At 39.5% G+C, this 14,406-nt stretch overlaps 1 protein-coding gene across 2 annotated transcripts in view; it reads right to left on the reverse strand.

The window, feature by feature from the left end:
• The window catches only part of ube3a (ubiquitin protein ligase E3A), a 56,478-nt gene extending 42,725 nt beyond the window's left edge, over window positions 1-13,753 (reverse strand). Inside the window, exon 1 of one of the 2 annotated variants that reach the window (XM_073044101.1) lies at window positions 13,411-13,753. In XM_073044101.1, coding sequence (XP_072900202.1) covers window positions 13,411-13,463 — 53 coding nt within the window. In that variant the 5' untranslated portion in view covers window positions 13,464-13,753. Of the gene's footprint in view, window positions 1-10,951; window positions 10,975-13,410 lie in introns of those variants that run through there. The other variant, XM_073044102.1, reaches the window with a different exon arrangement.
• Window positions 13,754-14,406: the final 653 nt, after the last annotated feature.

The raw sequence follows: 14,406 nt of genomic DNA on the forward strand, positions 1-14,406 counted from the left end.
GCAGTCGTGACACTATCTCTGATCAACAGTGCCACGCCCCATCTCTTTTGCCTCTTGCCCTGTCCTTTCTGAAACATCTAAAGCCTGGCACTCTTAAGTAGCCATTCCTGCCCCTGAGGCATCCAGGCCTCTGTAATGGCCACAACATCATAGCTTCAAATATTGATCCACTTAACTCATCCGTTTTGTTCATGATACTTCTTGCATTAAAACAGACACATCTCAGTCCATCAGTCTGAGTGCATCCCTTCTCTATCACCTGCCCATCCTCCCTTTCACACTGCCTACAAGCTTTCTCTATTTGTTAGCCAACCGCCCTTTCCTCCGTCACTTCAGTTCCATTCCCACCCCCCAGCAATTTTAGTTTAAACTCTCCCCAATAGCCTTAGCAAACCTCCCTGCCAGGATATTGGTCTCCCTGGGATTCAACCCATCCTTATTGCACAGGTCACGCCTGCCCCAAAAGAGGTCCCAATGATCCAGAAATCTGAATCCCTGCCCGTCCTTCAGCCACACATTTACCCTCCACCCCACTCTATACCTATACTCACTGTCACGAGGCACGGGCAGTAATCCCGAGATTACTGCCTTTGTGGTCCTGCTTCTCAGCTTCTTTCCTAACTCCCTGTTGTCTGTTTTCAGGACCTCCTCCCTTTTCCAACCTATGTTGTTGGTACCAATAGGAATCATGACCTCTGGCTGTTCACCTTCCCAATTCAGGATATTGTTGACACCATCAGAAACATCCCAGACCCTGGCACCTGGGAGGCAAACTACCATTCATAGTTCTTTACTGTGTCTGCAGAATCGCCTGTCTGACCCCCTAACTATAGAGTCCCCTATCACTGCTGCCATCCTCTTTCTTTCCTTACCCTTCTGAGCCACAGGGCCAGACTCTGTGCCAGAGGCGTCGCCACTGTTGTTTCCCCCGGGTAGGTTGTTCCACCCCCACCCCCAACAGTACTCAAACTGGAGTACTTATTGCTAAGGGGGAGAGCCACGGGGTACCCTCTAGTATCTGACTCCTGCCCTTCCCTCTCCTGTTACCCACTTATCTGTCTCCCAAGGCCCTGGTGTGACTACTTGCCTGTAGCTTGTATCCATCACCTTTTCAGTTTCCCATACAAAAGGACAAACTATCATTTGGCACTTCAATAGCAATTAACTATTATAATCTACAGTTTTAAAAAGGACAATACCTGTAATGTGAAAGAAATTCTTAAAGGAGTAAACATGATAGAAACTGAATATTCAAAATTGCCTTAATTATCCAGATCAAAACTACAAGTGGGAAATAGAAGCTAACAGGAAAATGAACTCAGTTAAACTGGGACCAACTAGTCATTTTTGTATAGCAACTTTAGTGAATTGCAATGAGAAGCAATACCTTAATCATTCCAAATTCTGAGATATAATTTTTGAAATATCTAATTGGTAAAATACTCGAGTAATGAATGGGCTACCCTATGAATATTATTGTTTAGAAAAGGGATACGAAGGAAGAGGTCAGCATTGTTCCATGAATTCAGAATACATAATTACAGTTTCTACATAACTGCCAAAAATCTTAATCCTCAGCTAAGAATTTCTTTGTTGTCTTTAGTTGAACTCATCTTCACTACACTATAGATACACTCCTTTCAGTTATTCTTTTACAGCAGATGAGTTTAAAATCAAATCTACTCCCAATAGTTATGCCACTTGTCTATCATGATTTCTGTTAAATCTTATGAATCCAACCCAAGAATTAATTCTCTGCCATGTTGTATATTTTAGAATGAGAGTCTGTTCAAGTTGCATGTTTTACTACCAGTTCTTATATTTGTCCCACAGCCAGGCATCTTTTTGGCTCAATTTTTTAGTCTCTTGGCTCATCAGAATACTGTCTTTTGAAACGTTATCTCAATTTCTAATCTCTCATCTTTCATAATTGGTGGCTGCTTCTGCTAAATGACATCAAGGACAAATTTGTTCAGATCATTACAGAACCAAAAATAGTGTGATATGGTAACATACTGGTTAGTGTAGCACTATTACAGAGATCAGAGATCCCACCACTGTCTGTAAGGAATTTGTATGCTCTTCCAATGACCGTGTGGGTTTCCTCTAAGAGGTGCTCCAGTTTCCTCCCACATTCCTAACATATAAAGTTAGTGAACTGAGGGTATGTGATGTCGTTGCTGGAAACGTGGCAATACTTGCAATGCTTGCTGATTTGATACAAATGGAACATTTCACTGTATGGTCTGATGTATATGTGACAAAGAAATCTAATCTTATCAGTTTTTAAACACTGTGAAAAGTGATGGTCCATTTCAAAGGATGCAAACAAAACAGAGCTGCAAAGTGATGCAGCTAGCAGTGCTGTTATCTCAGAGCTCCAAATGACCTGGGTTCAATCCTGACATCCAGACCGTATGAGCCTGCACATTCTTTGTAACTGTTTATCAGATACAGTTGGCCCTCCTTATCCATGAGGAATTGGTTCCGAGACAACCTCGCGGATACCAAAATCCACAGATGCTCAAGTCCCTTATTCAACCTCAATGCGGTGGATCTTAGGACCCTGCGGAACCCCAGACCTTATTTAACCTGTCTCAGTGTGGTGGACATTACGACCTGGCGGCAGAACTCTGAATCCACAGTGTTTATGTTCACGAAAATAATCACAATCACGATTGAAAATAAAGTGGAAATAATAAAACGATCAGAAAGAGGTGAAATGCCATCGGTCATTGGAAAAGCGTTAGGCTACGTCGGTTAACAATCGGAACAATTTTAAAGGATAAAGTGAGAAAGGCTGTGCCCCGATGAATGCTACAATTATTACTAAGCAATGCAGTGGTTAATTATTGGGTTTTGGGGTTTTGAGTTTTTGATTCTCCATATCAACCCAGCACGGTGCAGTGCATTCGGGAGCAATCTGTCAGTCGATCGAACACGGGAACTTCTGTTCCCAGCCCAGCGCTGAAACATACGTACTTAAGTGTTTTATATGCATAGAATGATAAAATATATACTATATGCTAAGACAAACGTTTAACTAACTGATGCTAAATAATACCGGATGGATCTGTTCTGACTTACTTAGTAAGAGAATTTCTGATTTTTTCCAATCCCGATCCACGATAACCCACGCACATCCTCCCGTATACTTTAAATCACCTCTAGATTACTTATAATACCTAACACAATGTAAATGCTATGCAAAATAGTTGTTATACTGCATTGTTTAGGGAATAATGACAAGAAAAAAAGTCTGTACATGCTCAAACAACAAGTGCTGGAAGAGCACTTCCAGGTTTTTGCGATTCGTGGTTGGTTGCGGAATCGCAGATAAGGAGGGCCGACTGTATTCTGGTTTCCTCTCAGATCCCAAGTATAAGGGATTGGTTGGCCACTGTAAACTTCCTCTAGTAAGTGGATGGTAGAACCTTGGAAATAGGTGAGTTGATGAAAACTTGGAAGAATGTAATAAAAATGAAATTGTAAAATTGCAGGATGTTTAATGGTCCACGTGGACTCTGTGGGTCAAACAGTCTGTTACAGTGCAATAAGGCTCTTGATTTATAAGTTTAGATAGAATATAGTACTGAAGTTAAAAAATTTTAACCAGTGCAAGAAACAAGTTTAATCATTGTTCAAAAAGGTTTGCTTTTATACATCTTTAACTCCTAAAGAACCTGCTGAGAAGTGGGATTTGAAGGCTTAAAGCAGGATGTTTAAAGAAAGTTAAGCATAGAAAGACAAGTTCAAAGACCAAATTGTGTGCCACAGCCAAGGCAAATGAAGGAAACAGTAGGCAGAATAAGCCAATTAGAAGAATCAGAAGATCGAGTTTTTTCTTATTCAGTGATACAGCAATGAGCACCATTGAGCACATCTACAAGGAGTCCATCATCCAGGCCATGTTCCCTTTTTGCTGCTGCCATCAGAAAGGAGGTACAAGACCCTTAGGTTCAAACCACTAGGTTCCAACAATTATTACGGTACAACCATCAGGCTCCTGAACCAGTGTGAATAACTTTACTCACCTCAACACTGAACTGATTCTACAACCTATGGACTCACTTTCCAGGATCCAACTCATTTTCAAGCTATTATTTATTTACTATTATTTGCAAAGCTTGTCTTCTTGCAAATTGGTTGTTTATTTGTCTTGGTGTGTGGTTTTTCATTGAATTCTATTGTATTCTCTGTCTTCCTGTGAAAGTCAGCAAAAAATCTCATGACAGTATATGCTGACCCATACATACTTTGATAATAAATTTACTTAGAACTGTGAACAGCATGATAACAAGTCCTTCTGGCCCAATGACTCCTTGCTGCTCAATTATATGACCAATTAACCTACTAACCCCTATGTCTTTGGTATGTAGGAGGAAACCCACGTGGTCATAACAAGAACATAGAAGCTCCTTACACACAGAATTGAGCCCAGGTCACTGGTGCTGTGAAAGCATTACGCTAACTGCTATGCTACTGTACATTTAGGATAGGTCATAACATTCAAGCAGGCTACTGAAGGTAGTGCTCATGGTATATATGACAAGAAAGTGCCCGAGATCAGGGAACCATTTGTTGCTCCAGAAAAAATGAAACTCAAAAAGGAAACTTCATAACATGTTTTGCCACAATTTAGCACTTTTACTTCACAATTCACTGGGAGTTTGTCGAGCCTTGGTATTTCTACAAATGTATGGAAGAGAGCTCACAGCCTGGTATGGAGGCTGCAGAGTGGTTTACTCAGCCAGCTTTTTCACTAGCACAATCCTCCCCACCACTGAGGACTTCTGCAAGATGCAGTGCCTCAAGTTGGCAGCATATATCACTAAAGACCCTCACCATCTAAGACATGCCCTCTTCTCAATACAAGGGAGGTGGTACAGAAGCCTGAAAACTCACACTTAACAAATTAGGATCAGCTTCTTCCTTTCTGCCATCAGATATCTGAACAGTCCATGAATCCAATCATCTGACTAGATATCCAATGGATCACCCTTCATGATTTCAGCCAATTTTAACAAGATGTCAGTACCAATTACACATGATGTTACTACAAATTGCACTCATTTCTCCCACCATTTCCTAAGCAACTCCCTGGATCAGTTTTCCTACCACCAACAACACTTACAACCCTGCCACCCCCCCTAAAACAAGAGATACAATACCTGTCCTTATACCTTCCCACCAATCAGGGACCAAAATAAAAATCATCTTCCAGTTGAAGCAGTAAATCTCTTGCCTTTCAATTTAGTATAATGCATTCAGTGCTCATGCAGTGGTTTCCTCTAGATTGAAAAATATAAATGCAGATTTGATGACAAATCTGCAGAAAACTTCTGTTCAGTTCATCAAGCAAGGGCGATCCTTGCATCACTGGCATTTCTGGTTGCCTGCCAATATAATTCTCCATTTCACTCACACTCTGGCCTATATTTTTGGCCTCACCTTTTCCTCCAGAGCCCAGTGTAAATGAGGAATGACATTCCATCTATTCACTGGACATGTTGCAGTCCTCGGACTTCAACATTGATAATTAACTTTTCCAGTTTGTGTCAGAACAGCCAAGATGCAACATTACCAACCTAGAACTTCTGACAAAAGGGTCTCTGTCCTGAAATGTTGGTCGTTTTCCTTTCTACAGTTGAGGCCTGACTTTGAATATTTTCAACATTTTCTGCTTTTATTTTAGATTTCTCGCACAAGCAGATCTTTTGATTTTTACTTTTTGCTCCATCGATGTGGCATGAAGCATTGTGTATTTTCAGCACTCATTTCATACTTCCAGCAATTACAGTATCCCATCGCTTTCAAATTCACGACTTATGCTCATTCATCACGCATAAACCTCATGCCTCTTTTAAACAGTATACCAACAACAATGGGAAATCCACCACTAACTCCAAGAATGCTAGAAGGTGAAAAACTGTTATCATAGTTAAACTCCAGCCACCAACCATTCACTTTGACTTCCATCACATAACACCCAGCTCCCCTCCCACACACACACACAATCATTAGTAGCAATAGCTTCAGGTCAGGCAGCATCTGTAGAAGAAATAGACTGGTTGACCTGTTGTCAGAATCTTGACATGCTTCTTTCTTCCCTCTCATTCAATTCTGATGAAAGGCATCAAAACAAAGTATGAACTCTACACTGTTTGAGGGCTTCTAGCTTCCCCCCCACCCCCCAATCATTTTAAATTTCCTGTGTTTGCAGTGTTTTGTTTCTGTGGTTTATTCACAAACCAGGAATTTTCTTAGATCACTGCCAAAATACTGCAGGCCAAATTTTGCAAGCAAAACGAAAAATCAAGTTTTCATGTACGGGTTGTATTTCCAGAATTTTCTTAAATTTTTTAAACTTTTTGTGCATTTCTTTTAAGCCTCTGCCAAAAGCTTTATTGATTCAGGCTTAACAAATTGATAATTTAACTCTCTTTACCAAGGCTACCATGTTATGCTCCATCACCAGCAAGAATCAGATTAAAAGTTGAAATGCTCCAAAATATGCATGGTTTTTAACAAAAACCATGCTTAATCTGCATAAATGAGTTGATGCGCCAATCTTCAGTTCTTAACCATTAAGTTGTAAAGCATGCCACAGCTCCTGGATTTCTTCTGGTCCAGGTGATTGTTGGTTTTCACATTCATATTCTACTAAGAATGGCAATTTAAACCCAAACATCTTAGTATTGGCAAAACTACCATTAAAACACATAGAAATTAACATCAGGCAGATTTTTATTTCTTACTAAGAGGTTTCAATAACTATAGTTTGATTAAAAAAGCCTTTCAAAATTTAATTTTAATAATTTATTTTTGATAATCACCAAATCATTAAGGCAAGAATCTACTTGGCAAAGCTGTTAATTACTTCCTGCTTCCTTCATTGCTACATCAGTACTTTCAGAAGTGTTTTAAAAAGGGCAAAAAGGTTAAGTACATTTTTTAAATATTAGAATTGCACAAGCAAGTTGGATAACTACACAGGAATAAAAACCTGATAGGGAAGATATAGATCCAACAATGTTGGTTATATTGAGTACTGGGTCGAAAACAATTTGAACTTTTTTCATCCTGACCATTTTCAAACAGTTACTGAAAGGAAACATTTTGATTTCCTGCTAAGATTAATTCAATTCCCAGTCAGAAGGGTTTTATGAGACTTTTTGGGCATCTCAGATTCCAGTCAATTTCGGTGAAAGTGATATAAACAGGACTTGTCAAATTTCCTTCAACATGTAGCTTTTTGGTGTCAACACAACAATCTAAATGAAGCATACGAGCAAGAAAACAACCCTGTTTGTAAATAAAAACCTCCACACTCAACATATGTAGAACAGTTGATGGCAGGATGCAATTTAACCATCCTTTTAACTTCTCCCATTTTCATTCCTGAAGACATCAGCTGGTTGCTAAGGATCTTAGAACACTTTAGCCAAGTGGTTATAATCAGTACAAATGCTATTTGACCTTACAGACTGGCAGCTGATCTAATTCTATCTTCTTGACAGTCTCGTTAGGCAGGATTTGCTGAATAATATTCAGAAAGAGCAATATTTTTTGTTTTCCTAACCCTAGGCGAGAAATGCACTGTAAAATTACCGCTTCTACCCAGTAGAGACATCAAACTCAGTAAACAGCAGTGCTTAAATAAAGACTCTTAATGGGCTATGTATCCAAGTGATATGTTGGATAACTACTTTCAAAGTTCCAATCTAGAAGCTTTGATAAAGTGCATATTGTTCAAATACATGAAGTCCCTGCAACAATGTTGATTGTGAAAAGAGGTACACGAGGGGACATTAAATGCAATCTAAAACTCAGGTTCCAAGTGTCTTTGAAATAGTACTAGTTATACTGCATATAAAATTTCAATTACTAGATTACAAAAATAAACTTGCACAAATTTTGAAAGTTGGACAGCATAACCAGTTCTTTGCTTATTAAAGCATTCCTTGAAGTGTTTAAAAGTAGTAATTTTGCAGTTTTATTCAAAGATGAAAATGGAGGAAACATTACAAAGAAAATTATATTCAGATAGGGTTTGCAATATCTTACAAATAACTAGATTTATAACAAAATCAAAATGAAATGTAAATTTAATAAAAAAATTACCTTGATCAACTTTTGTAAAATCTGATTGAGATGCTTATGAATATGCTAAAAACATTTGGACCAACCTTTCTGATACCCATTTCCCCCCCAATAAACAAAAGGCATTAGGGCGAACCCCCTAGAAGCACTGCAATCAGCAAAGTGTCTCATTTTCATCCTGGGATATTAAGGTGGACAGTTGTGAGAGATCAGAGAATCCTGACAGTTACTTGTATGAACAAGGACTGAGATGCCATGGATTTTGAATCTCCATTAAAGATAGAAAAATTCTACATTATATAATTTTAGATACAACTCATATTCCAAGATTTCTGAATCAATTGATTATTCCAGGGTTTATGAACAAAACTAGAAGCTTAAGCCTTAAACTCTTAACTCAGCTCAGAAATGACACACTCTACACTTAAGACTGAAGCAATCAATTCAGCACCCACAGTACCATTTGTCTAAGAATTGCTGGTATATTTAACATGCTTAGAATGTGATACTGATGAGACTGTAGCCAGTTGCACATTAGAGTTGTTCTATATTACCTGTGCATTAATATGCAATTACTCTAACAGTGTTTAAATTTCAGCTTCCAAAAACTGGTAGAACTTGCACTGTGCTCTTTTAAAAAGAGTAAGTCCCATGATTACAGATCTTCAGCTGAACTTTTAACCTACTCTAAGAGCAATCTAAACTTTCCCTCCTACATTGCCCTCCATCTCTTCTATCATCATATGCCTAAGATTTTCTTAAACGTAGCCGCCTCTACCATTACTCCAGACAGTGCAACCACAACTTAAAAAAAATGTAGCTCTGAAATCCCATGTACGTGTTCTTCAAATCAACTTAAAATTATGCCCCCTTGCATTAGCCATTTGAGCCCTGAGAAAATATCCCTGGCAGACTATTCAATCTATGCCTCTCATTTTTTTTTTAACAGCATAGTAACCAGCCCTTCCAGCCCAATAAGCCCAAGCTGTCCAATTAAACCCATTTGACCAATTAACCTACTAACCTCTATGTCTTTGACTCAGCAGCACCCATACTATCTTAGGAGTTTAAAGACAGCAAATCTGCCCCAAAAGCTGTTGGTAAACTTATATTGATGTGTAATTGAGAGCATACTAACCACTGGATGACAGTACAGTACACTAGCTGCAACAAAGTTGACCAAAAGTCACTTCAACAAGTGATCAGGACTGCACAGTTAATCATCGGGACAAAACGATGAGATATGAAAATATCTTCAACTCACAAAATTGCAATGGACACATTCACCCCAGTAATCACCTGTTCAATCTCCTACCATCAGGCAGGAGATACAGAAATATCTCTGCATGGACATCAAGATGGAAAATGCTTCCCCATGCCCAGGGCTGTCATACAACTTCCCCACCCCAACCCCACAGTCACTATGAGCGATCTCTATATGCAATACATAGGCAGGTGCACATTTGAATGGAGATGCTACTTTATTTTAATTTTAGAGTTATTTGTTTTTAATTCAGTTGTAACTTCAATGTCATTCCAAATAAGTCAGACATTATTTTTACTTTTATTCATTGTGCTTTCAGTAACTGAATTACCAGTATCCTGTGCTGCACTTAATGGAGTAGCACTACAATCTCAGCGCCTTCAGCAATGACAATAAAGCTCTAATTATGTGGGAGGAAACCAAAACACCCAGGGGAAACCCATGTAGACACAGGGAGAATGTACAAACCTCCTACAGATAGCGGTGGGAATTCAACCCCAGGTCGCTGGTGCTATCATAGCATTATGCTACTGTGCTGCTATCAGGTATTATATTTAAAATTTCACTGGAGAATATTCATGCAATGATTTCGAGTGCAAAACTGATCAAATTATCAAGCTAAAAATTTGATTTGAACCTCAAGTATAATTTTGGTTATAGAGTTTTTCTCAGCATAATACAAGGAGTAATAAGTTCATGGCCTAATGTAGGAGTCAATTTTAGAAAATCTAGCACATTTATTTTTCTACATAGTCCCCTCCTACATTTACACACGTAGTCCAGCAGTCGTAGAGCATATGGATCCCTTCTTTGTAGGAGTCAGCGCCTTGGACCTCCAGAAGTGGTCCACAGCAGGGGTGATTGATAAGTTCGTGACCTAAGGTAGAATGAGATGAGTTATAAAGCTCCCGTTACATGCAAGTGCAGTTCATGATTATGTAGAAAGTTTAAAGTTAATAACTCATCTCCTTCTACCTTAGGCTACAAACTTGTCAATCACCCCGTGGCCTAAGGTAGAATGAGATGAGTTATAAAGCTCCCGTTACATGCAAGTGCAGTTCATGATTATGTAGAAAGTTTAAAGTTAATAACTCATCTCCTTCTACCTTAGGCTACAAACTTGTCAATCACCCCTTGTACTTGAATAGCTATTGATGGCATCAAATGAAATGTTTAATAAAAAGATGCGTCACAACATAAATGTCAAGATTTTAAGAAATTTTATTTCTTAAATATGACGGATTTCAAGTGCAGCATTATGAACAAGAACTAATCCTGAGTCCAATTTTATTATTTGCACACTTTCCAGAGTAGACAATGGATAAGTCAAGAGTAGGAAAGTTACTCTGTGCTCAAGAAAAATCGACCAAGTCAGGCAACACCACACTCATCAACTTAGCCTTCGACCTTCCCTGCAGAATGTTAAACCAAGGAGATGTACACTGGTATGTTTCAGTGTTTTAATGCCTATGAGGTATTCCGGCCCTATCTGTAAATATAGATGGATCAAGCCCCCAGCCCAACTAAAGGCAGATACTTTTATTTTAAGAGGAGTGCTTCTAGATAATAGAGGTCATGACCTACCATAGTCATAAACGATAGCTCATAATCCAGAGCTATGAATGCTTCCTGCAAAATCAATTATAGAAAATTCTAAATTATTAAACTGTAAATACTGAAATAGGAAAAAAACAAAGTGATGTGAAAAAGTAAATGTATTTGATTATCTCTAAAATATTCACAACTCCCACATGGAGGACTCTGTGCCACGGAGCAGGTGACAGCAGTTTCAGAGATTCAGGTCAATACTCACATTTGATCATTAAACCCTAACCAACCTACAGCTGCTCTCATCAATCAAGCTTTATGAAAATTATTGATTCACCAATGCCTGAAGTAATTTGGTGCAATCTGACATTTAGGATGATATTTAAACACCTGTGGCCTTAACAATAAAGTGAAATTTATTATTTGTTAACATGGTGGATGCCACTTGACAACAGACTGAATTTTAGGGACAGTACAGTTTCCACTCACCAAGCACAGCACGTTATTTTAGTCTAGCAAAGAATAATTTCATTATCAAAACTTAAAATCATTTTTGCAACAGCAGTCTCATCATATCCATTTTTCCAAAAATAAACAAATGTGCCTCCCAACACATCTTACACAGAAATATTATTTGCAAAAGGCAATTAATGACAATAAGAACATCTTAGAATCATAGAAATTACTAATTAGCAGGCTTTCTGATTTCAAGTACAATTCAATTACACTCCCAAATTCTTACTATTCATTTTGTCCCATCCCCCAAGTATTCCATTCGAGAACTTCCACATCCATCAAACTTTCAGGCAACACATTGTAAATCTTAATTATTTAACGTACAGATACGTTTTCTCACTTCTTGTGTGGGCAACCACCTTAAATCCTCGGAATTCTGGTTACTGAGCGTCAGCAGTGAAGGGTTGTTTGTCACTCTCCCCAAACCCTTTATGGTACTAAAGCTTTGTCAAATATCTTCAGGACTTTCATTAGTCCAAGAAGAACTACAGCCTCAACAGACTACTCAGAGCAAAATCTTATATTCCGTCTGAGTAGCCTCCAACCTGATGGCCGAATATCAACTTTTACAGCTGGTAGAAAATTTTCTCCCTCCCTCTATTCCCCACTCTGATCTTTTACCTCTTCTCATCTGCCTATCACTTCCCATGGGTCCCCTCTTCCTTCCCTTTCTCCTATGGTCCAACTCTCCTCTCTTATCATACTTCTTCTCCAGCCCTTGACCTTTCCCACACACCTGGCTTCACCTTCTTCCCTTCGCCTTTTTATTCTGGAGTCTTCCCCTCCCTTCTAAGTCCTGACGAAGGGTCTTGGCCCAAAATGCCAACTGTTTATTCTTTTCCATAGATACTGCCTGGTCTGCTGAGTTGCTCCAGTATTTTGTGTGTGTTGCTTTGGATTTCCAGCATTTGCAGAATATCTGTTTACTCATGTAGTTCCTGGTTCCATTCCAGTCATCAAATAATTTAAAACTGAGGTAAGGGGGGATTTTCTTAGACGGTTGTGATTCTTATCATGGTCTCCTCAAACAGGATAATTAATCAGAATGTATATTCACACTTGGAATTAAGGGGATTATGGAAATCAGGTAAGAAAACTAGAAATAAGACCCATAATTTTACTGAAAGGCAGGGCAGGCTTAATAAACTGTATAACCAACTCATGTTTTTACTTCTCTCGTGTTTGGTGTATGAAACCTGCAATTTCGTGTGCTACTCCAGCAGACACCAGGTTCTGCGTAACTTCCTGTATTTTAACTCTTGTACCTCCAACTATGCAGTGCAAAGAAAGCTTAAGTTTCAGTATGATGCACTTTACTCATGTAACCCAATAAAGTGTGAAATTCACTTTATAAGCATAATCCCTTGCACTGTTCTGCATCAACTTAAAAAGATTCAAGACACAAAAATACAATAAACAAATGTATGTGGGAGAACATCTTGAATCCTCAGTTACATATCAACTACAAATTTCCCACTTTAAAATGGCAAAAAGCTTGCAAAACTTTCGTTGCTACTGATTTCCCTGTGTTATATCCATGCAAGTAGGGACTCGTGAAACAGAAAATTGCACTTTGCATCACTAAGTGATATTTTCTTTTTTTTTGAATTTTGGACGAGCAACAGACCAACAATAGACCCTCCCCTCAAGGCTCTTTGACTGCAAGTCAGAAATGACAATGTATCTCTCAATTATCGTTTAAGAAATTTTGCAAAAGTCGAGGCCAGAAATTTCTAAAATTGAAGTCTGGTTTGAGACATCTACTCACCAAAAATATGAATATTACGAACAAGTTATTTTTAAACAAAACACTTTAACCGGGACCCATTACAAAAGAGAGGCAGGGAGGAGAGCAGAAAAGGGAAACCTTTGGCCCTTCCTGCTGTCAGGAGCAGACTAGAGGGGCAGGGGTAGGCCTCGAGTCTCAGCAGCAGAGAAGTGAGGAGAAACCTGGGCCTCGAGTTAGCACCAACACCGACCTTGCGTTCGCCTCCGCTGGCGCACACTTCGAATTGCCCTCGGCGGAATTCATACGAGAGTGGGTGAGAAGCGGGGCAGCGCCGGAGGGGAGGTGGGGAAGGCCTTGCCTAGAGGCGGGGTGGGTGTGCGAGGGTAGCCTCTGCTCTCCGGCTCCAGCCCCAGCCCCGTCTCTCTCTCTCTCCCTCCGTGTGTTTCCCCGCTCCTTGCTTCCGGCTACTGCTGATGAGGACAGACTCCGGGTGTCTCCTACAGCCGGCCCGGACCTCGCTGCTGCAGCCGCCGCCACCCCTCAACACCCCGCTCCGCCATCTTGATGCGAAGATTCCCGTTGGGTGCTGGCGCTCCCAGCATGCCGTGCGCTGCGGGGCTCGGGGGCGAGCGCCGTGCTCGCCTCTTAAAGGGGCACTGCCCTCTCCCCTCTCCGCCAATATCCCCCTCCCCACAACATGCCAGAAGCTTGTCATCCTTCAGCATCCCCTGCCTCACTGACACTTCCTCCCCTCCTCCATTTACAAAGAAAGGCTACTAAGACAAGAAAAAGTATTCCTCACATGAACTTGTGTTTGTAGAACGCTCCAACTTAGAATTCACAAATTGCTGTTAAGTATAGCACTACAGACATCTTTCCACTTGTAAATAATGAATTAAATAATGAATTCCACAGCAAGTTTGTAAACGTATTTTGATCATGTCAAAGTCGAGCTTGCTGTCATATGCACAAGTAAATGTATATACAGTTTGAAATGTAAATCTTATTGCAGCAGCATCACAAGCACATAGTATCAGATAAGCAGCATTCACATGGTAAACATAAATTAAACACTAATTATTCACATTTATATAAGAAAGAACATCATTAGAACAGTAAAGTCTATTATGGTGCAAAGTGATCAATATGGTTATGGTGTTGCTTTATTGAGGAAGTGATTAGGGTTGTGCAGGTTGGTTCAAGAACTGAATGATTGAAGGAAAATGGTTGTTCTTGAACCTAATGG

This window comes from Hemitrygon akajei, chromosome 4 (assembly GCF_048418815.1).
Source record: "Hemitrygon akajei chromosome 4, sHemAka1.3, whole genome shotgun sequence".
NCBI classification, from domain to species: Eukaryota; Metazoa; Chordata; class Chondrichthyes; order Myliobatiformes; family Dasyatidae; genus Hemitrygon; species Hemitrygon akajei.